This window comes from Neofelis nebulosa, chromosome 8, assembly GCF_028018385.1.
Source record: "Neofelis nebulosa isolate mNeoNeb1 chromosome 8, mNeoNeb1.pri, whole genome shotgun sequence".
NCBI classification, from domain to species: Eukaryota; Metazoa; Chordata; class Mammalia; order Carnivora; family Felidae; genus Neofelis; species Neofelis nebulosa.
Window position 1 is genome coordinate 114528296 of NC_080789.1, and position 22664 is coordinate 114550959.

The following is a 22664-nucleotide window of genomic DNA, read 5'->3' on the forward strand; positions in this document are numbered from 1 at the left end:
ACGCTCAACCGTTCAACACTGAGCCACCCAGGTGCCCCCCCCCCCGCCCCGCATTGTTCTCTGTCTCTTATCTATACTCCTACAACACACATATGCTTATACTTCCAGAATACGTCATGATGTTTCTTACCAATGTGCCTTTGCTCTTGTCCTCCCCTAGTTGGTCCTCTGCTCCCATTCGCATTTCCCTCACCTCTGTTTTTCCCTCTCTGTCTCTTTCTCTGATCCTTTAACATGTAGTTCAGACATGATCTCTTCCCTTAATGCTTTCTTTGATCATTCTTCCCACTTCTCTACATTACAGTGACTGTACTGTACTACAGTATCTGTTTTTGTGATTCCATCCATATCTGAGCTCTGTAAGTGCAGAACCCCGGTTTTATCCAACGCTGTATCCCTAGAAATTAGCACAGTGACTACAACACAGTAGGCCATCATTAAATGTTTGTTACGTTATACTAGCTTATCGCATGCCAAGAATAAGTCATCAAGTACCAAATGTAAAATTATACAAAACTGAAAATGAAAAGTTAGGTGATTTACTTATCTTTTCTGATTGTTAAGTGCTATTACTAAAATGTTATCACTGGGTCTCAAAGATTAGCTACTGCTCCATCCAACAAAAACTAGACTTTTTAAATTGCTACAGTTTATCCTCCAAATGGTTCAAGTGTGTACTGAAAGAGTAAGTTAATAACTTATAAAATGTATTCCTAAGTATTCTGATATCGGAAAGGTATCGTGTGCCAAAGGCAGGATGTACTTGGTAGAGAAAGGGAGTGACAACATGGAGACTTGCAGCCACAGATTAGATAATGTGGCCATACTAGAGGACTCATTTGACCCAATTTTAAAGGAAAAACAATTAATACAAATTCCTCTAGTCCTTAGATTAACACACCCAAATAAATAAAAAGATATAATCAAGAAATACTGCTCACTTTCTGAGAAACATTTCATGAAGGTTATTGCCCAAAATCTTGAAGGCTATTTCATGAAGCAATAGGGTATAATATACTCCCTATGTTGAGATGGATTAATATAAAATAATTTAAAATATGATATATTATATGACATAGCCTTCCTGGTTGAGAAGTGGGCAAAACAAATACCAGATGTGGATGGAACATTGTTATAATTACCCAGAATTCTTTGTGAGCATCTCAAATTACCTAAAGAGCTATAAACTGGTGTACATTCATATGTGTTCTTAAAAAATAAGTATCTTTCTTCAACTGCAAGAGCTTTCTTTATTTAAATGTAAATAACTGCTTTAAATATGCTACATATATGCTTAATCTTACAAAATAAAAACAGGCCACTAAAGTAAATTAAGTAGGAAATACTGTCTCTTTGAAGAATCTCTGAAACTGTACTTAGGCCATTATACAGAGTTGCAGCTCTAAAGGAAAAATCAGTAACAGTCATGTGTTTTGACTGATAAAACCATGCATCACTGAAAGTTAGGCTATCTGAAGTAGCTGACAAAAAGCCACACACAAAAAGCTGAAATTTTTAGAGACAATATGTATCATGAGCATATAGCTATATAGAGTGAGTTCTCTTAAGAACCTCTAAAGTAAAGGCTCCAAGTAGGAATAGGAGTTGACCCATGGAAAGACTTCCATGTAGTTACAAAACCTTGAATTTATATAGAAATTTCTGTAAGCTAACATCACATTCTCAAAAAAGTCTGACCCTCAATGGTAAAGAGCCATAGCTCTAAAGGATTTGTCTGATTCTTCTCTCTTTACCCCTGGGGCTTCTTCATAAATCACAATTGTCTAATTTTCTCTACCCGCAGTCTATTTTACTATAGGAATTTTCCAAAAGTATCATGTCAACATCCCTGAACATTGCTTTCCTAAATGAATACATGCTCCTTTTAAACTTTCTGATTTTTTTTTTTAAATTAATGTTTATTTTTGAGAGAGAGAGAGAAAGAGACAGAGCACAAGCAAGGGAGGGGCAGAGAGAGGCGGGGACACAATCTGAAACAGACTCCAGGTTCTAAGCTGTCAGCACAGAATTTGACACGGGGCTCGACCCCATGAACTATGAGATCACGACCTGAGCCGAAGTCTGACACTTAATCGACTCAGCCACCCGGGCATCCCTAAACTTTCTGATTTTAAATTATGACTCCATGAACTTACCTTAAGAATAAGAAAGAGAGGGGCGCCTGGGTGGCGCAGTCGGTTAAGCGTCCGACTTCAGCCAGGTCACGATCTCGCGGTCTGTGAGTTCGAGCCCCGCGTCAGGCTCTGGGCTGATGGCTCGGAGCCTGGAGCCTGTTTCCCATTCTGTGTCTCCCTCTCTCTCTGCCCCTCCCCCGTTCATGCTCTGTCTCTCTCTGTCCCAAAAATAAATAAAAAACGTTGAAAAAAAAAATTTAAAAAAAAAAAAAAAAAGAATAAGAAAGAGAGATCACTATCATCATTTATGTATATGGTCATATCTGCAATTAGACTAACAGGTACTCTTACCTATATACTTTTCTCATCCCATGAATATATGGACATAAGTTTCATTTAAGAGTAAAAATTAAAACAGTGTTGAAAAATATATCAATTGCGGATATTATTTTTTACATTCTTGCATAAAAGAAAGGGAATTACATAATCATTTCATCATTGTATGACAATATACTAGCAACCTTTAAAAACAGTATCCTATTTATTAAAGAATATTAAAAAAGATGGCATATTCCCCTTAGAGATCTACTTCATATTGTCTTTTATGGCTTAGAAGTTAAATGCACAGTATGGAGCCAGGATGCCTACATTTGAATACAAGCTCCATTTGTGACCTGAGACAACCAGGTCTCTCTGTGCCTTAGTTTCCGCACCAATAGTATAAGGAAACAGTATTTTCCTCATAGGGTTTTCATGCAGATTAAATGAGTTAATATTTTTAAAGTGCTTTGAATAGCGACTGACATAGAAACACTATTAAGTGTTTGATAAATAAAACAAAATGGTAATATCCTGAAACAAAATGTTATGCCCACAAATGCACTGTAAGAATAAAAGGTATCATATATGTTTTAAGTTAGAAAAATATAAGGTAAGGCAATACTCTTCTCAAACTTCTTAAAATGTGGCCAATAAATAGGAAATCTATGAAGGTACAAAACCATATACATTTAGTGCTTAGAAAAATGTAAAAAAATTAAAATTGTCTATACGCCTTGAAACAAACTAATACATCATGGAGTATCTCACAACCAGGGATAGAAATTATTATGCTCTATTAAATACAAAAGTAGTATTAAAAAACAGCCCCGAAATTGACTACATTTGAGAATTCACAGAGGTTAAATATAGGTCTTTAGGAAACATACAGCAAATACCGCATTCTCCCCCAAATTATTCACCTTTTATTTTCCAGTCACTATTTTCAATTATTATCAGTAAATATTATTATCATTACTCTTACCTCTTGTATGTATTCTGTGTTCCTCCCCAAACTCATGTTATTCACTCATCCCTAAATTTTATATTTATAATTTCCTTTAGAGCTGTACTATATTTGTATTCTTAAACAATCTATTATTTCATTTTTGATGTTCTTGAATTTTATATTAATGGAACAATGTTGTATACTCTTCTATGATTTTTTCCAATGTTATATTCCTGAGATCTCAGGCCCAAGTTGCTGGAATTCATTCATTTTCAGAATTGTCCAACATTCCATTGAATGAATATACCACTACTCATCCTACTACTGATAGATGTTTGAGTTGTTTTTGGTGTTGTTTTATTATTATGAACAGTGCTATATTAACAACTATATACATCACTTGATCATCTGTATAAAGGTTTCTCTAAGACATATTTAGGAACAGAGATATGGATCATAGTGTATGGGCATCTTCAACTTTATTTAACAACGCCACTTTTTCCTGCTGGGTGTTACCACCTGAACTGCCTAAGAGTTCCAGTTGCTCCATACTCATGTGAACCACAATACCATTTGGCCTTGAATTTTTGAAAACCTAGGAGGCATGAAACCTTTTCACCATGGTTTTACTTTGCATTTCTCTGATTACAAATGAGGTTCACTATCTTATGTTTATTGGCCAAATGAGTTTATTTTTTTATGAAGTACACATTCAACTCCTTTACCCAGTTTTCTATTAAGTTATTATTTTTATTTTACTGTGTGGAAGATGTTTATATGTACTAAATATTAATCCCCACTCTGTGGTATCTATTGGTGAAAATAAATTATTGATTTTGGTTAAGTTATATTTGTCAATCTTTTGCATTCTGTGTTTTATGCATTTTTATCTTATTCAAAATCATGAAAACATTCTCCTCTATTATCTTTAGAAAGTGTTAGTTTTACCGTAACTATATATTTACCTTACCTATAGATTCATATCTATAATCCAGTTCAACTAACTTCTCTAAATAATATGAGATAGTGGCCCAACTCATTTTTTGCCACTTAATTAACCAACTACCTCAATTATTGAAAGAACTGTTTCCACTGACTGGCAATGCCAATGCCATTAAAGATAAAGTTTCTTATTAAAGCATTTCTCTTGGGGCGCCTGGGGGTCAGACTCTTGGTTTTGGCTCAGGCCATGATCTCACAGTTCATGAGTTTGAGCACCACAACAGGCTCTGTGCTGGCGGTGTGGAGCCTGCTTGGGATTCTCTCTCTCTACCCCTCCCCCACTTGCTCTCTCTCAAAATAAATAAATTAAAAAAAATTTTTAATTAAAAAATATTTTTCAGGGTGCCTGGGCGGCTTAGTTGGTTGAGCGTCCGACTTCAGCTCAGGTCATGATCTTGCAGTTTGTGAGTTCGAGCTCTGTGTCAGGCTCTGTGCTGACAGCTTAGAGCCTGGAGCCTGCTTCAAATTCTGTATCTCCCACTCTCTCTGACCCTCCCCTGCTTGCACTCTGTCTCTCTCTCTCTCTCTCAAAAATAAACATTAAAAAAATTTAAAAAATATTTTTTCTTTGTGAGAATATTTTTTCCTTTATAAGACTATTCAATTGTCTATTCCTTCTTGAGCTAATATGAGCTATGTTTTTCTAGGCATTTGTCTATCTGATATAAGCTTTCAACTGTACTAGCAAAAAGATGACTATTTGTGAAACATCTGTAGTAACATCCCCTTTTTCATTCAAGACAGTGCTTTGTGATTTCTTCTCCCTTGATTAATCTTGCCAAGTTTAAAATTTTTTTAGTCCTTTCAAATAATCTATTTTTAGCTTCATTGTTTCCTCTCTGATTTACTTTTATTTTCTATTTCATTAATTTATATTTACTTTTTGCTTCAATTAGGGGAGTATTCTTTTAGTCACCTCTGATTTTTAAGAATACAGTTGTTTTTCTGCATTTATTCCTTTAATGTAAGCATTAAAGTCATACATTTCCATAAAGTATCAGCTTAGTTTATCACACAAGTTCTGATATATAATATTTTACTACTGTTAAATTACATTTTCTAATATACATTAAAAGTTTTTCCTTAACCCAAGAGTTATCTGTAAATAATACATCTCAATTTCCAAACATACAAGAAAATTATGGTGTTAACTTACAGTTAATGTCATTTTAAACAGAGAAACAAGTATAATGCCAATCCACTGAAATTGTAAAAACTGGCTGTATTTGACCAGAATGTTATCAATTTTTGTAAATATCTCTTACGTGCTTTTAAAGTTTTTAAAAATATTATGAGATGCAGTGTTCCCTAAATGTCCATTACAGCAAGCTTTTAAATCTTGTTATTAAAATTGTTTATATTTTTTATTTTTCTCTGCTTATTGCAATATTTACTAAGAAAGATGATTTTAAATAATTCACAATGATGGGGCGCCTGGGTGGCGCAGTCGGTTAAGCGTCCGACTTCAGCCAGGTCACGATCTCGCGGTCTGTGAGTTTGAGCCCCGCGTCAGGCTCTGGGCTGATGGCTCAGAGCCTGGAGCCTGTTTCCGATTCTGTGTCTCCCTCTCTCTCTGCCTCTCCCCCGTTCATGCTCTGTCTCTCTCTGTCCCAAAAATAAATAAAAAACGTTGAAAAAAAAAAAATAAATAAATAATTCACAATGCTGATTATTTGCGTATTGCTTCTATGGTCCTATTTTTTTGCTTCATATATTTTCTAAGTATATTATCAGGTACATACCAATTTAGAATTATCATTCCGTTTACTATTATTTAGTGACCCTTACTCTCTAGGGTAGTTTTTCCACAAAGCCAACTTTAGATGATATTAATGTAACCATGTAACACAACCTCTCTTTCTTTATTGTAAAGTATATCTTTTTACATCCTTTCTATTTTCAAGTTTTCTATATCTTTTTAATGGTATGTTTTTTTATAAGTAGTATGCATCTAGATTTTGTCATTTTATCCAATCTGGCAATCAGCTTCTGTTAACTGGAGCATTTTGTCAGTTTTTATGTATGAATTACTAATACATTTGCATCTAATACTAATCTCATTTTGTGCTTTTCACTTGTCTTTTTTCTATGTTTTTTTCTCCTTTTCATTCCTTTTTTTCTTTCTTTTTCATTTTTTCTCATTCTATTTCCCTCCTCTACTGGTTTGAAAAACATACATACTATTTCCAGATTTTCATTTCTTGTATCAGAATTTTAACATGAATCACAGCTTACCAAACTCTACAGCTAATTAATACTTTTACCCTCCTTCCAGGTTTTATACAGTGTTTTTCTATACCTACCCACATTTACCACTTCCTATATTCTTTATCTTTACATCTCAGACCTTCCATCAGTAACCACTTTCCTCATCTGTGAGGCTATGGTGAGCAGAAACTCAGAGAACATAATGGCAGAAGTAGGACCACTACTGTTACCTGACTTCCGACTCAACCAAATACACTAGGGCAGATGGAAATCCCCAACCTCTAGACAACTCAGGTGAACACGAACAAGCCTGACGCGGGGCTCGAACTCACGGACCGCGAGATCATGACCTGAGCTGAAGTCGGCTGCCCAACCGACTGAGCCACCCAGGCGCTCCGATGCCTAGTTATTTCAATGCAAACAATATAATAGCCAGCTTACTTATTAGTCTCTTTTATCATAGGCAATCAGGTACCAGAGATCATGCCGGCCAAAAGAATGACAAAGATTTTCTAACTGTATTTATTAAATATCTGTAACAGAGAACTGATATCAAAGTACATATAACAGGTTCCATAAGATGGAGCTCTACACAGAACCATTAAGTGCCAGAAATAACCCAGAAACTTGTCTAGTATTAATAAACTCAAAGGATTTTACATGTATGGAGAGCCATACTTAATGGCAGTAATACCGTCTTATTCCATGGGACAATAAGTATACAACACATCTCTATGAGCTGTGACTTCATGATTGGAAAAAGGAAAAAAAAGTGAAAACATAATTCCTTATAATAGTGCAGAGTTCAGAATAGGAACCCACTCTAACCAAGGCCACTTTTGCTTGTAGTAAAGTTTTGCGATGATACTGATGATAATGGTAGAAGCGGTGTGGTGGCAGCGCCATTTTAGAGCAATTACTAAGTGCGTCTATTATCATTATAGTATATGTAAGCAAAAACTTAGGAAAGCAGAACAAATCAGCTTATACTTCTACAGTTTTTCCTACTTTTAGTAAAGCATGTATATTCTTGAATTTTTAATCATTTAAAATGTAATACATAAAGAAAATAAGATGATGAATTATATAATTGTAATCAAGTCATCCCCTGCTTCAAGACCTTTGGCAAGTCCTCAACATTTCCAAGACAGAATCCAATGATGGCAATATAAAGCTGGGTTGTTTTTTTTTTTCCATTTGCTTCCTAACTAATTCTCCAGCTTCATGTTTAGCCATTTCTCTACTCACCCCAGAGAGTTCAACCAAACCTGTGACTCGCATGTGACAATATATGTGTATGTGTGTCATATGCTTTTGCACATACTGTTTTCCCTATCTGGAGTATTATTTTCCACATTTTCACTAAGATAATCCACACAAATCCTTTAAGATTTGGCCATCCCCTCTATGCATATGGAACAGAATATCACATCAGATACCAAACTATATTCTAAAGGTTTGTTTTCTTGTCCCCCCCCCCACCTAGTATACTTTAAGCTCTTTAAGGTAAGAAACTGCATTTTTCATCTTCAGAGTCTTATTGCCCAGCACACAGCAATCCATCATATTCATTTTACAGATGAACAAACTTAGGCCAAATAAATTAAATTATTTTCCCAATTTCATAGGCCAGTTAATGGCAGATTTAATATTAAAGACTTCTAAGACTTCTATCTCCTAGTTCAATGCTCTTTCCATAAATGCACCTACAGATACCAGGTCAGAAGGAATTATGTCATTAATATCTAGAATGTTTAAGGCAGATACACAGCTAAATGGAGTACAAAAAAGTGAGTCCCTTAAAAACAAAAATAAGATACAAGTTAATGATGATGGATTTTCAAGGAATAGGAATAGGTGATAACAAAGAAACAGAAAAGTCAGAAAAATGCTATCTTAAAAATAATAATTACATGGGGAGCTATTTCAGTTACATATACATTTTTTTAGGACAAGAAAAAGATAAATATGAATAATTAAATAAATATATCTGCAATCAGCTCATCAAATTTCAAAGGAACTATTTTTTTTCCTTAGCCATAACAAAATGAAGGGTAAAGTATGCAGCTAAAAAAGATCAAGCATTTATGCCAAGATAATGGGCATAATAATAATTTATGCCAAGGTAGAGGAAAGTAGCTTTATTTGGTATATAAGTTACCTTTTATTGGGGAAAAAAGGTGAAGGAAGTAATATTTCAACTTAAATGAAAAATCACCAATTTAGGAAGAATGGACTGAAAGGGATTAGGGAAAGCATTTTATTTTTTATTTTTTTAAATATAATTTATTGTCAAATTAGCTAACATACAGTATGTAAAGTATGCTCTTGGTTTCTGGGGTAGATTCCCATGGTTCATCGCGTACACACAACAACCAGCGCTCATCCCAACAAGTGCCCTCCTCAATACTCATCACCCAAGGGAAAGCATTTTAAAGAAGAAATATCTGAGATGAATTACTGTCCACCTTTCAAATATCCCAGAAAATAAGAGGCAGTAAATAAGGAAATAGATTTCAGGTAGAAGGAGCAAAAGTATATTCAATGCATGAAGGGGAAAACAGCCTGTAGATATAGGAATCTATCAGTATAAAGAAAGGAAATGGTCAGCAGACAGAAGAAACAGCAGGGGCAGGATTATAAATCAGAGCTTTGTATGTCATGCAAAGAATCTTGGTTTTATCTAGTAAGTTAATAAAGATCCAGGGAAGGCATCTGATTGGGAGAATGATTAAATCAGCTGGTTTTTACAAAGATAACTTTGGCAGCAGCCTGCATGGCAAAGAAGAGTAGAGACAAACAATAGCCTAGTATAAGAGTCTGCATGAGAAATGAGGACCCTAAAGCAACAGAAATAGAAATGGAGAGGAAAAGACTGTATTGAAAGATATTCAGGGTAGAGAACTGGCAGATCTGGTGATTACCAGGTTATGAGAGGAAAGGTTAACCCTAGGCTTTAAGTCGAATGTAATACATTGGCAGTGGCACTAAAAATTTCTGAATGCAGAAGGAAAGCAAGACTTGATAGGAAATAAATTAGTTCAACTTTGGACTTGTGAAATTTGACAGTCACGTAGGATATAAAGGTGGAAAAGTTACACAGACAACTGTAGACATATTTAGAACTCAATGTAGTTCTTGGCAAAAGATAAAGATTTTGAAAATATCAGCATATAGGTGGTTGCTAAAACTAAAAGAATTGGGTCAGACGTTTAGGTAGGGTGGGCTGAGTAGAAGAGAATCAGCCCTGGGTAATGCCAAAGAGAAAGAGGCTTTAAAAGAGAAGAATGGAAAGAAATGAGAATTTAAGAAAACAGTAATAGTACAGAAGCTAAGGAAGCAAAATGATCCAGGAGATTCAACAATAACAAATACAGTGGGGCACCTGGGTGGCTCAGTCAGTTAAGCGGCCGACTTGGGCGCAGGTCATGATCTCGCGGTCCGTGAGTTCAAGCCCCACGTCGGGCTCTGTGCTGACAGCTCAGAGCCTGGAGCCTGCTTCGGATTCTGTGTCTCGCTCTCTTTCTCTGCCCCTCCCCTGCTTATGCTCTGTCTCTCTCTGTCTCAAAAATAAATAAAACATTTAAAAAATTAAAAAAAACAATAACAAATACAGGTAAGTCAAATAAGATAAAGGTTGAGAAAGGTTGGCAGGATTTAGAGGTCACTGGAGATTTTACTACTTACTACAGCTTCAGCAGAACAGTAGGGTGGAATCCTTATTCAAGAAACTCAGAGACAGTTAAAGAAATGTTCATTTCAAACGGATAAAATGATATACCTTAATGGACTCAAGATAAATGGCAGGTTTGAACAAATTCCCATGTAAAGATAAAAGCTATGGAATGTAAAAAAAAAGAATTGGTATTAATGGTACACTCATTAAAACTGTGTAGGAAATAAGAGACCATGAAGATAATATTCACTCTTTGCTTAACTACAGACACTCTTTGGGCATCTTTCTCTGAAACTCTAGCCTCACTCAATTTATCTCGTTGAATTAAACATGTGTCAAGGACACGAAACATTCTGAAAACACTGACTAAGCACATCACCATTGCTCTAAGTTTAAAAATGTATAAAACCAGGACAGCAGAATTTGTATTCCTCTACAATCTTGAGCTTTGGTTCTAGTTGAGTCCTGAAAAATATTCTAAAAATACTTAAACAGAAATTTTCACACAAAATTTTGATTAGTAAAACCAAATTTTAGCCTTTTGCAAACTACTCAGGGCTATGTCAGGCAGGCTTGTAGCTAAAGATCACAATAGGGTAAAAGACAAAAATTAACCTCAAATGGATCGTAGACCTAAATATTAAAGCTATAAACTTCTATGGGTTCCTAGGTGGCTCATCGGGTAAGCATCTGACTCGATTTCAGCTCAGGTCATGATCTCATGCTTTGTGAAATTGAGCCCCATGACAGGCTCAGTGCTGACAGCACAGAGCCTGCTTGGGATTCTCTCTCTCCCTCTCTCTCTGCCCCTGCCCTTCTTGTACACGCAGTTTGTATGCACGTGTGTGCTCTTGCTCTCTCAAAATAAATAAATGGCTTTAAAAAAGCTGTAAACTTCTAAAATCACAAGGGAAAAACATCTTGGAATGGGCAAAGATTTCTAAAAACACAGAAAACACAAAGCTTAAAAGAATAAAGTTATAAATTTGATTTCATCAAAATTTAAAATGTCTTGGAGCGCCTGAGGCTCAGTTGGTTAGGTGTCTGACTTCAGCTCAGGTCATGATCTCACAGTTTGTGAGTTCAAGCCCCACATGGGGCTCTGTACTGACAGCTTAGAGCCTGGAGCCTGTTTCAGATTCTGTGTCTTCCTCTCTCTCTGCTCCTCCCCTGCTAATGCTCTTTCTCTCTCTCCTTCAAAAAAAAATTTTTTTAAATGTCTGCACTTCAAAGATACCATTAAGAAAATCAAAATCAAAAGATAAGCCACAGAAAGGGAGAAAATATTTTAAATACCTATATCCAAAAAAGAACTTGGATCCAAAGTATATAAAGAACTCTTACATCTTAATAATAAAAAGATAAGCAACCCACTTAAAAATAGGCCAATGATGGAATAGACATTTCATAAAAGAAAATATTCAAATGATATTCAAACATCATTAGATCAGTGAAGTCCAAATTAAAACCAAAAGGATACTAGGACACAACTACTAGAAAGGCTAAAATTAAAAATATGGACAAATGTTTGTAAGGATGGAACAACTAGAACTTTCATACAGTGTAAAATATAAAATGTTACAAGCACTTTATAAACCAGTTTGACAGTTTCTTATAAAATCAAACATATACTTATTATATGGTCCAGCAATTCTACTCTTGGGTATTTATTTACCCAAAAGAAATGTAAGCATATATCCACACAAAAATATGTGTGCAAATGTTCACAGCAGCTTTACTCTATAGCAAAAACCCAAATACTTTGTCCATTACCGATGAATGGATACACAAATAGTAATACATTCATGTAACGAACTACTACTTGGCAATACAAAAGGAATGAACTACTGATACATGCAATAACATGGATGAATCTTGAAAACATCATGTGAGTAACAGAAAGCAGACAAAAAGAGTACATACTGCATGATTCCATATATATGAAACTCCAGAAACAGTAAATTTAATCTCTATCCATCAAAAATAGATCATTGGTTGCTTGGGTTAGATTTGGGGAGGAATGACTGAGATGAGGTACAAGAGAACTTTCCGGGATGATGGAAATGTTCTATACCTTAATTGTGGTGGTGGTTACACTAGCATGTAAGTGTCTGAAAGGTCATCAAAATGTACATACATGACGATGTATGTAAATTATACTTCAATAAAGTTTATTCACACATACACACAAAATGGTACAATTTTAACTTTTGTCTTAGGATTGCTCTGATGTATACCACAAGAACATACTATGTGTTAAGAAGACATACAACCATCTTCTTAAACATATTTCCAAATAAATGAATGAGACTCTACTGAAATCTGTGGACTCCATACTTCTTAAGGGTATTCAAATATAGAATATAAAGTTTAGCTTCCTTGGGCTTGGGTTCTTCATTTTATGCAAGAGAACAGCATAGGGACATTATCCTTGAAGTCCATGTCAATGTCATATATGAAAGTAATATGATAAGGTCTCCTTCAATAAAATGCCCCTTAAAGAGTGCCAGGCAGCCTTCCTCAAGCTGAAAGATGTAACACAAAATAGCATTAAGATACTGTTCTACTACTGATTTCACAAACAGCCTTGTCCTTAAGGCTAGAACAACTGAGCAATGTTTAAGGTCAAAGCTACAGAAACAATGAATAAATTTTATAACCACATCCTTTCAAACTGAAGTTATATTAGAGTTAATACTGGACAAGAGAATAAGATGTCAGTTGATGGCAGACATAATTAAAACAAACTTAACTAATAATGTAAGTAAATTTTAAATGAACATTTATAGAATGTGAAAGATATACTAAACACAGTGCTTTATACTCATTTAACCGACCCCACTCTGAGATTACCATACCCATGCACAGGGAGACAAAATAACTTGGCCAAAGTGATTCAGCTGGTAAATTACAGGATAACCCAAACCCTTAATCACTCTGCTCTTAAGAAAGAAATGTTATATCTGAAAGGTGAACTCCAGATGCATTAAAGTCTTAAACATAAAAGATAAAATTACAGAACTATTAGAAGAAAACATAGGAAGATATCTTTGCAATTTGTGGATAAGGAAGGACTTTTTCACTGCTCACAAAATAAAAAATTTTAGGTACATTAAAATTAAGGATTCCTGTACCACAAAGTCAACACATGACTGACACACTGGGATGTCTAAAACCACCAAGGGATTACTATCTCAAATAGAGAACTCTGGGAAACCAGTAAAAAATGGAAACCCAACCAAAAAGGGCAAAATGTATGAATGAATAAGCCAAACATAAGAAGGGAAACCTGAACAATCAGCAAGGATATGAAGAAATGATCAACCTCCCTGGTAAACAGAGAAACATTACAGCAACCATAAGATTCTATTTAACAACAGTTAAATTAGCAAAAATGTAGGAATGTCTACATTAACAAATGCTGGCAAAACTGGGAAAAAGTAAAACTTTTTATACACTGTTGGTGAGGGTAAAAAATTGATGTAGTCATTTCAGAAATAATACAGAATAATTTAGTGGTATTAAATATGTGACTAAGCTATAGCACAGCAATACCACACCTGGATATATACCCCCAGAGAAACTCTTCCACAGCCATTAGCAACATGTATGAAGATGCTGATTACAAAATTACTTGTACTCAAGAGTTGGAAACAACCTGGGTATCCATCACGAGGGGAACTGATAACCTGTGCTAGATGCAAATCATAAAATACTGCACACTTAAAAGCAATGAACTAGGTGTACATACAGAAACATGAACAGATATCAATATTTAGTGAAGAAAGTAAAATATATGCCAAAATAAATTATATAGATGTAAAACACACAAATTACTACATAATTTTCCAAGGATAGAGACATAACCAAGAACACATATAAAACATACCAGATTTGGTGCAAGTGTTGGGAAAGAATTGAGACTGGGAGTGAAGAGGAAAAGTTACAATCCAAATAATGAGCATATGCCTCTAAGCAACACTAACCTAACTCTCTGTATCTGAAATATTGTAAGTGATATAGTTATGTCAACTATTAAATTTGATACATTTATGCAAATGGTTCAGAACTCCCTTTTTCTGGGATGACTGAGCATTTCATACAATATATCTTGGTTTTAACCATAAATTTGAAAATTCATGGCATTTAGTTTTTGCTTGTTACCATCACAGATAAATACGCTCAAAAGGTCTAATAAAAGGAATACTGACCTACGAACCTGAAAAGCTATAGCCTAGTCCAACCTAACTAGCAATAGGAACTTAGCAAAGTCATTTTACCTCCCTGAAAGTTTTCTTATCTGCAAAAATAAATTTGAATGATTCTCCAAATCCCTCCATCTCTGAAACTATTTATTTTCCTAATTAATATTTATTCATATGAAATTATTTTAACTGTTTCTTCCCTCCCCAAAATAACAACAAAAACAAAATAATATCAAAAGATTTAGAAAAGTGATCTAGCAATAGAAGTGAATAGCAACTTAGCTTCTTTCAGGGTGGAAAGGAGAAAACACTAAAGAGGTACAGTGACTGTCACAGCCTTTTCAAGTATCTAAGACAGAGAATTTCAGCCCAAGTTCAGATAATCTACTCCTTGAAGTATTTTACTCTATGCTATTCCACATGTCACTCTTCTAAAACATAAATTACCTCTTCTAAAACATAAATTAAAGTCTCTTATGGAGTTTCTCCTTGAAGGCCCTAAACTTCAGCTTATCTGTAAGTTTTCAGATCAGAAAATGGTATGTTCTCCAAAGGTCTCTTCCATATTAAACATGTAATAAGATTCCTGGAGAAAAATGAACTTTTAATTAACAAACTAGTCATACTCTGAGCATTTAACAAAAACAAACAAACAAAAAAAACCAAAAAACCAAGCATTTAATTAGAACTGTGGATTAAGTGGGTATAAACACCTTAAGAATAAGGAAAACTAGACTATATCATAGTTTGGTGACCATGAATAGTAACTGAGCCATCTAAAAAATAATAGTACCACATATTATAAAAAGTGCATTGAAATCAGAATATTAAAAATATCTGGAAGCCAAAATTAAGATATTTACAATACCTAAAAATTTGAAATTATAATATTTTAAAAGATCTGCAATATTCTTAGAATACAACAATAAATATGAGAAATTGAGATCATTCCCATATTTATCTCCCATTCACATTTAATTTTAAATATGGATGGGGAAGGGGGTAGTGGGAATTAAGAGGTCACAAAACATCTGTTACTAATAATTCCAGCACAGATGTAATTGTTACTGCAAAAAAGATGATGAAGTAATTCCCAGGCTGCCATACTACCAGCAGCCATAGTTTATACTCAAACTCCATGAATCAAGTCTCAATAAATAAAGTTGATTATGAGAACTGTCTATATGAACAGATACACACAATCCCTATCCATATAGAAGGTATGTATTAAATAACAGGAAGAGGTCTGAAGAAATAAATGAGACAAAAATAACTTCCTAGAGAATGAAAAATAATCTAACACTTCATAGCTATAATACAAGTGTAGACCTAAACTTGGCTTCTTTTGCTCTACCTTTTGGAACCTTTCAATTTATATACACCTAAGTGATATACTTCAAAATATGTTTTAACAAAAGTAATAAAGTGAGTCCTAAATATTAAAAAAAATTTTCTCTGAAAACAATCTTAAGGCAGATTTTACTTCTTAGAGATCACTGTCCTATTTAAGTATTCTAGAATATTACCATGTTTTCAAGCAACCCAGTCCCATGATAACAAGCAGCATAACCCACCTCCATCAAGGTAAAAAATCTGGACATGCTCAAACCATACTGAAAATTTTTATTAGTTAAAATTGATGTGCTAAGAATGCTTCCTCCAGGAATGCAATTCTCAAAACACTATCCCATCCAAAGGAAAGATTATTTTCTAAAACAATGCCTGGGGCACCTAGGTGGCTCAATTGGTTGAGCGTCTGACTTCTGCCCAGGTCATGAACTTGGGGTTTGTGAGTTCGAGCCCCGTGTCGGGCTCTGCGCTGACAGCTCAGAACCTGGAGCTTCCTTCAGATTCTGTCTCCCTCTCCCTCTCTGCCCTTCCACCGCTCACACTCTGTCTCTCAAAAATAAAAAACAAAGATAAAAAGTTAAAAAAAATAAAACAATGCCCATATAATAGATTACATTTTAATTGGGGTTACTAAAAACTTGGTTCTAGTAGGTATATATCCATTAATTTTCTTTTAACATATCTAGTTTAAGATATTTTACTAGTGATACGTATAAAATGTAGCCTTCTAAAAAGTGTTTTTAAAACTATTTCATTTCTTGGCCATGGTTCTTTTCCAGTTTAAGATTTTTTTAAATTTTCTTTTAACAATGAACTTTTACTTTAGCTTGTATCTTTTTAGAAAGGAACATACATTTCCCCATGAATTCGTGATCATTCTACAAAGATTAAGAAACATTTTCCAAACCTAAATACTATTCTATAATTTTATCAAGTCCTACAACCTCTCATCACACTTTTACATATTAATGCATATCTTCTTTCAGCATCTACATGATTTTTCTTCTCCTCTACTACAATTCAATACAGGTAGTTGAGAGTAGTTAACAATATAATTCCACATGATGTTGCATCTGTGTTTACATATGGCTCTAATCACATGCTTAGAAGTAATTTATGCAGGGGAAGGCAAAAAAAGAGGAAAAAGCAATAAAAACACAATTATAAGAAATAATTATGTTGTTATTTTAAAAATATCATTCCCAGTTTGGTAGAACTTTCTCATTTCTCACCACATGCTTCAAAGCTACTAAAACTGCAGAGGGTACAGACTTTCAAAAATACTATGAACTGGAGAAAGAAAAAAATTACCAAATATTTCATATGCTTTTATATAAGGCTCATCTTAACAAGTGACTGATGCTTTCAATTTATAAGATACTTTAACTTTTGCTCCATGCCACAACTATGTATGTCATGGCTTTGTGGTAAAGTTCCTCCGTTTATAAAAGAAGTAAGTGAATTACACATATTTACTACTGAGCTCTGGGAATTAGGAGAACACCAAATTCAAGAAACATCTGCCAGGAAATGTAAAACTATATTTATATACATTCTCAATCTCCCTCTCTCTGTCTCTCTCCTGAAAAACCATGACGCTCTAAAATGAGAAATGCACATAGGCTTACCTGATAAGCCAGGTAATTCCTACTTAATTCAAGATAAACAGTATTACTATTACATTATGATACTGTTGTTGGTGCATTTATAGAAACACCATTAAAAATAATTAGGGAAATAAATACTTCTAACATTTGACCTAACAAAAGGCTTCCAAAAGTTTATAGTTATATTAACATAATTATATGGACACTCACCAAAAAAATGTAACTAAATACATGAAGTCTCATCTTATTACTTGTATTTGAAAGTAGTAATACTAATTTACACAGTTATTCGAAAAGAATTGCTGAATACAAGTATATGATAATTATTAAACTACAATTTTTGCTGCATTTAAAACATCAAAACAAACTTATGCTTCTTAATTTACAATTGGTAAATGTAAAATTTATGCTCTACTTAATTGTGATTCTTAACTAGAAGGGGAAGGGAAAGGAAAAGATAAAATCTAAAAATGACTAACATCTGACTGACCGCTGGTTAACATCTTCTTTAGTAGTTGCCTGCCAACCCATGTATAATTTAAGTCTACATCAGTTATGGGAAAATAATTAGACAGTATCAATCAACTGCAATTTTTACCATATTTAATGGTTTACACCTTTTAACATCTAAAATATAGGTATTCAGGGATCTTACAATGAATAAAAAAAGCTAAAAAGTATACTAAATATGCAAAATAGATATGGGCCAATCATTACATAATTTTCTGAACCTAACAACATACAACAAAACTTAAAAAAAAAAAAGAAGGAAAGCAGTAAAAGATTGGTTTAAAGCAAGACTAAATTGATAGCAGTATCAATCTCAGTATTTAAAAAGCTCAAAATTTTAAAATTATTCATGTTAAAACATTGTTACTTCTTTCCACCTTAGCAGACTAGAAAATGCTTACACCTACTTTACCTAGGGCTAGTTTTAAATAACACTAAGACTCAGAATTGCACCAAAGGTCCCTATTAATGCAGAGGTCCCAATCAACAGGAGATAGACTGATGGTGCCACTAACCAATAATCATTTTTGTTAGCATCCTCTACTGGCGGTTTCCAAAGACAGCAAGTGGAAATGGTGCAAATAACAGAAAAATATGTACCTGCTATTCCATCTAAAGTGAATTAATAACAGGAAAATATGTACCTGCTATTCCATCTAAAGTGAATTAATCAGCATGTGGTCATTAGTAGCTACAGCATATTTCTCTCCTCACCCCCCAAAATGCATACATACATGTATACATACAAAAACCACACAAGAGTAGAGGTGGAAAATTAGAAGACATATTTTTAAATACAACAAACAAAGCATTACATTACAAATGGTAAAAATCGATTTACCCAATTCTAATGCCAGTCCTTTATAGATGACTGACATCATTACCATAAAGTTACTACCTACGGATTGATGCTTTGGCCAAACCTTGCTCAATTGGTTTACCCTTGTCAAGTTACATTACTTGGTTCTCCCATTAATATCCTACTCTGCAGATATATTCCGGAAAGGAAATTAAAATGTTTTACTGGAGGCTTAGCAGTAAAATCTGCATGTCTTTTTAAATGAAAAAAAAAATTATTTACATACAAATAACAACATAAAGTACCCTTATGACTATCGCCCACTGTACACATCATTTATTCCCTCATTAAAAAGATTTAAGAGTTAACATTTTTCTATGCAATTCTCTTCAATAAACAACTGCAACTTACATGACTGCGTTGCTAAGAAATATCAACCGGCACCTATTCTGAGATTTCACAACACAATGGCATATAACTTCATTTTTAATTTGCAAATTATAAGGCTTAATCAAATAGCATGGCTGTAATCACCAGCAATGGATGAAATGCATTTGAGAACAAAAAGAAATACAAGGACAGAGCCAAAAGTGATGAAAATGGAAGATACCTGTAGTAGTACGGTGCTATCTTAAACACCTTTTGTTTTCTGAGAGTAATGCATACTGCAGACAAGACATTTTGTGCTAAACAGCCCAAATCTGTTTTTCTAATATTAAACACAAAGGAAAAACACTGACAGCAAGCGTGGTAAATAAATCCCTCCCTTGAGAATGAAAGCAGCAGACAGGAGGGGGCTGACATACATGCAGGAGAAAACTAAACACCATCTTTTTTCTACCTGCACAAGTTGCCATTTGCTGCAGCGATCGAGAACCTCTTTTTCCTGTTGATTTCAAGTACCTTTCAGGAGAGCTTTTTTCCCCTTAAGTCATCTGTTGATATGCCTTAAGAGTGTAATATTCATATCACAAGATCTTTAGGAGAAAAATCCATTCTTTCCTGTTCAGGTAAACATGTTTACAGCAGCTGCACAGACGCTGGGTGGTTCAGACTCACATGTCACACACATGTCGTCAGCAACAAGAAAAGCCCCTTTCTCTGGCGATGAACATTTTAAATAAGGTAAAAAGCGAACAGCCCTTTCCGAACCAACTTACCTTTCATAAAGCCACATCAGCAACAGTGGCAACAGCTCGATATAGCACACTATTTGACGCTAAAACAGGAAATTAAAATTGCAATCGCCTATGCTCCACTCCTTGCTGTAACAAGTCATCTCTCCACAATGACGATACCAAATATTAGTTATCAATCATAACTAACAGACGTCTTGGAAACGCAAATTTTTATTTAAATAACTAAAATCATTCATGAAAGCAGTGATTTTAATGTCGGCTCAAATATATTAAAAATATTTTTACGATTGGAAGGAAACATCTTGAAACAGCTTAAAATCTTCGTATCTGCTTCTAGACAGGAAATCCCACACAAAATCTAAAATTGCCAGGAAAGGTTACAAAACCTCGCGTTTCGCATCCCAGAGGGGAGGGAGAAAGGGAGCCCAGGAGCGGGGGGTGGGGCGGGGGGAGCGCGCGAGAGTTTTTACTTAAACACATATTTCCTCATTTTCTGGAAGATACAGCGATCCCATTATAGGCGCATTTATTTCCCTACAGTTAAAAACTCGTTTTAAAAATAACGTAGGAACCAAAACGAGCCCCTCGGTCCGAAATGTACGTGTAATTCCTTATATAGACTCGGCTGCAGCCAGCGGCAGGGCCGTTGCCGCCCATTATTATACAAACAGGTACCGGGCCGGCGCGGGCGGGGACCTCGCCCCGCGCTCCCGCCGCCCCCGGGCGGAGAAGTCTCAACCCTCTCGCCACAGGAACTGTCCAGACAATAACAATCAGCAGACATTTCGCTGCTGAACAAGGGGGAGAGAAAGCACAGAATCGCCCCCAAGATAAGCAGAAATACAATCAACTTACAACGTCTCTCCAAACTGGAAAAGGCGACTGTGCAACAACAACCACATGTTCAGGTCTCGCTCTCTCTTGCTGTCTCTATTTTTTTTTTTTTTTTTAACTCTCACGCCAGGCAGAGGGGTGTGTATTGCCCCGGCACTTGAGCACAAATCAATAAACACTGCAGCTGCAGCGAAAGCAGCAGATCCGTGCGTCCGTCGGTCCGTCTGCCCCCTCCCCCACCCTCCTTCCACCCGAGACCGAGAGCGCCATCCAAGCTCCATTATCCGGCTTCAGCGCTCCGTGCGTCCGGCCCAGGTAACAACTTCCCCAAAAACCGAAAGAGAAAAAAGAGGCGTACGCACAGAACCCCATCCCAGCGCGGAGAAGGAGTCTCCCCCAGGGAGGGGGATCTGTCTGTGGTGCTTCCCTGTCTCTAAGACCAGGTAACAACTCCACAAACACACCCGCTGCCCAGCTCGCCGCCATCCACAGATCTCCCACAGCAGCAAGTAGGTGCCCGCTCCTGCCCCGTCTCCCCTGCCGCCCCACCAGCTCCCCCCCGAATGTGGACCTCACTGGCGGGGCTACCTCGGCTGGCGTCCCCAGCCGGGGGCCCAGGGCACGGTGGCCGTAGGCGCGGGGGAGGAGGGGCGCTTAGGGACCCGCGCCTCCGCTCCGCTAATCCCCATTCCGCGAGCGCGCCTCGCCGGCCGGTCACAACTTTACTGCCGCCGGCCGAGCCCCGTCCGCCCGCGGCGCGCACCACCGGCGCCCGCGCACACGCGCGCACGGACGACACGCAGCCCGCGGCCGCCGCGTCCCGCCGCCGCCCGCCGCGCGCCCGCAGCCCGGCCCGGCCCGAGCCTCGGGGCCCGAGAGACGGCGCCGGCCGGGGCCGCGGCGCGCGGAAGCCACTTTGCACGGTCAGCGCCGGCCACAAGTTTGTTCCTCGGCTCCCGGGGGCCTCCGCGCACAGGGAGAATAACGCGGAGGGGGCTGAGAGGAGGGGGAGAGGGGAGACGCCGAGGGGCAAAAGAGTGGGGAAAAGTGCGAAAAGAAGCAACAGCCGCTCCACCCGGGACCAGAAAAGTGGCCAGCCGCGTCCCGGCCGCCCGCCCTGCGCCGGGGATGCGGCGGCTAACGGTCCAAGGAGGCGGCAGGGGCGGCAGGAGCCGCTAGGCGGAGAGAGACCAGGTAAGAGACATAACGGTTCAGGGAGAGCGAGCGGCCGCGGCGCGGCTCCGGCAACGGCAGCAGCGGAGGGGGGCAGAGAGCACTACTTTCTACTTTCCCACTCCACTTTGCCCGTCCCTGCCCCGGCCGCCCCCAGCCCGGCTCGCCCCCCTCACCCCCGGGGGCGCCCCGGCTGCCCGGCTCCCCCTGACTCCGCCGCTCCCCGGTCCCCTCCGCCACTCACCGTTATTGCGCCGCGGGTTCGCCTGCTTTCTGCGCTTACACCTGGGGCCATCCGCCATGATCCTCTCGCTTGTGTCTAAATGCTCGAGTCACCTCCTCCCCCTCCCTCCCCCTTCCCCCCCCCCCCCTCCGCCTCCACCCCTCCCCCCTCCCCACCGCACCTGGTTTACGACACTCGCGGCTTTACGACATCACCTTCCTTACACCTAGAGCCGCTCGCTCTACGGCCGGAACCTTGTTGCTAGGGAGAGGACGGTTTGCGGCAACCGTAGGAGCAGCTGAGTTTGAATTGAGGGGCGAGGGAAAAGTTTCCCTCAGGTGTCGTGGGATGGGGGAGGGGGGCGTTAGGAAACTGCGGGGACGTTGTCAGAAGGGCGGCAAGCAGGGCGAGTGAGAAAGGTAAAGTAGGAGGCTCAGCGGCGTTCTGCCTCTGAACTGACCACACCCGCCGCGGCAGCCTGGGGCACGGACCGGTCTGGCTGATTCCCCTCAGGACCCTGTACCCTCCGAGCTGCC

At 37.5% G+C, this 22664-nt stretch overlaps 1 protein-coding gene and 1 long non-coding RNA gene across 7 annotated transcripts in view; one reads left to right on the plus strand and one right to left on the minus strand.

Annotated features, from left to right (window-relative positions):
- The window catches only part of ZEB1 (zinc finger E-box binding homeobox 1), a 198927-nt gene extending 176693 nt beyond the window's left edge, over positions 1–22234 (minus strand). For 4 of the 6 annotated variants that reach the window (XM_058681547.1, XM_058681543.1, XM_058681546.1 and 1 more), the window contains exon 1: positions 21321–21460. Coding sequence is in view for 2 of the 6 variants with exons in the window: in XM_058681545.1 (XP_058537528.1) it covers positions 22150–22207 (58 nt within the window). In the remaining 4 variants the exon portion in view is untranslated. Of the gene's footprint in view, positions 1–21320; positions 21461–22149 lie in introns of those variants that run through there. The other 2 variants (XM_058681545.1, XM_058681544.1) reach the window with 1 other exon arrangement.
- LOC131483434 (uncharacterized) overlaps positions 21760–22664 on the plus strand; it is a 69687-nt gene continuing 68782 nt past the window's right edge. The window contains exon 1 of the long non-coding RNA XR_009247674.1: positions 21760–21926. This is a non-coding gene — a long non-coding RNA (uncharacterized LOC131483434). The remainder of the gene's footprint in view (positions 21927–22664) is intronic.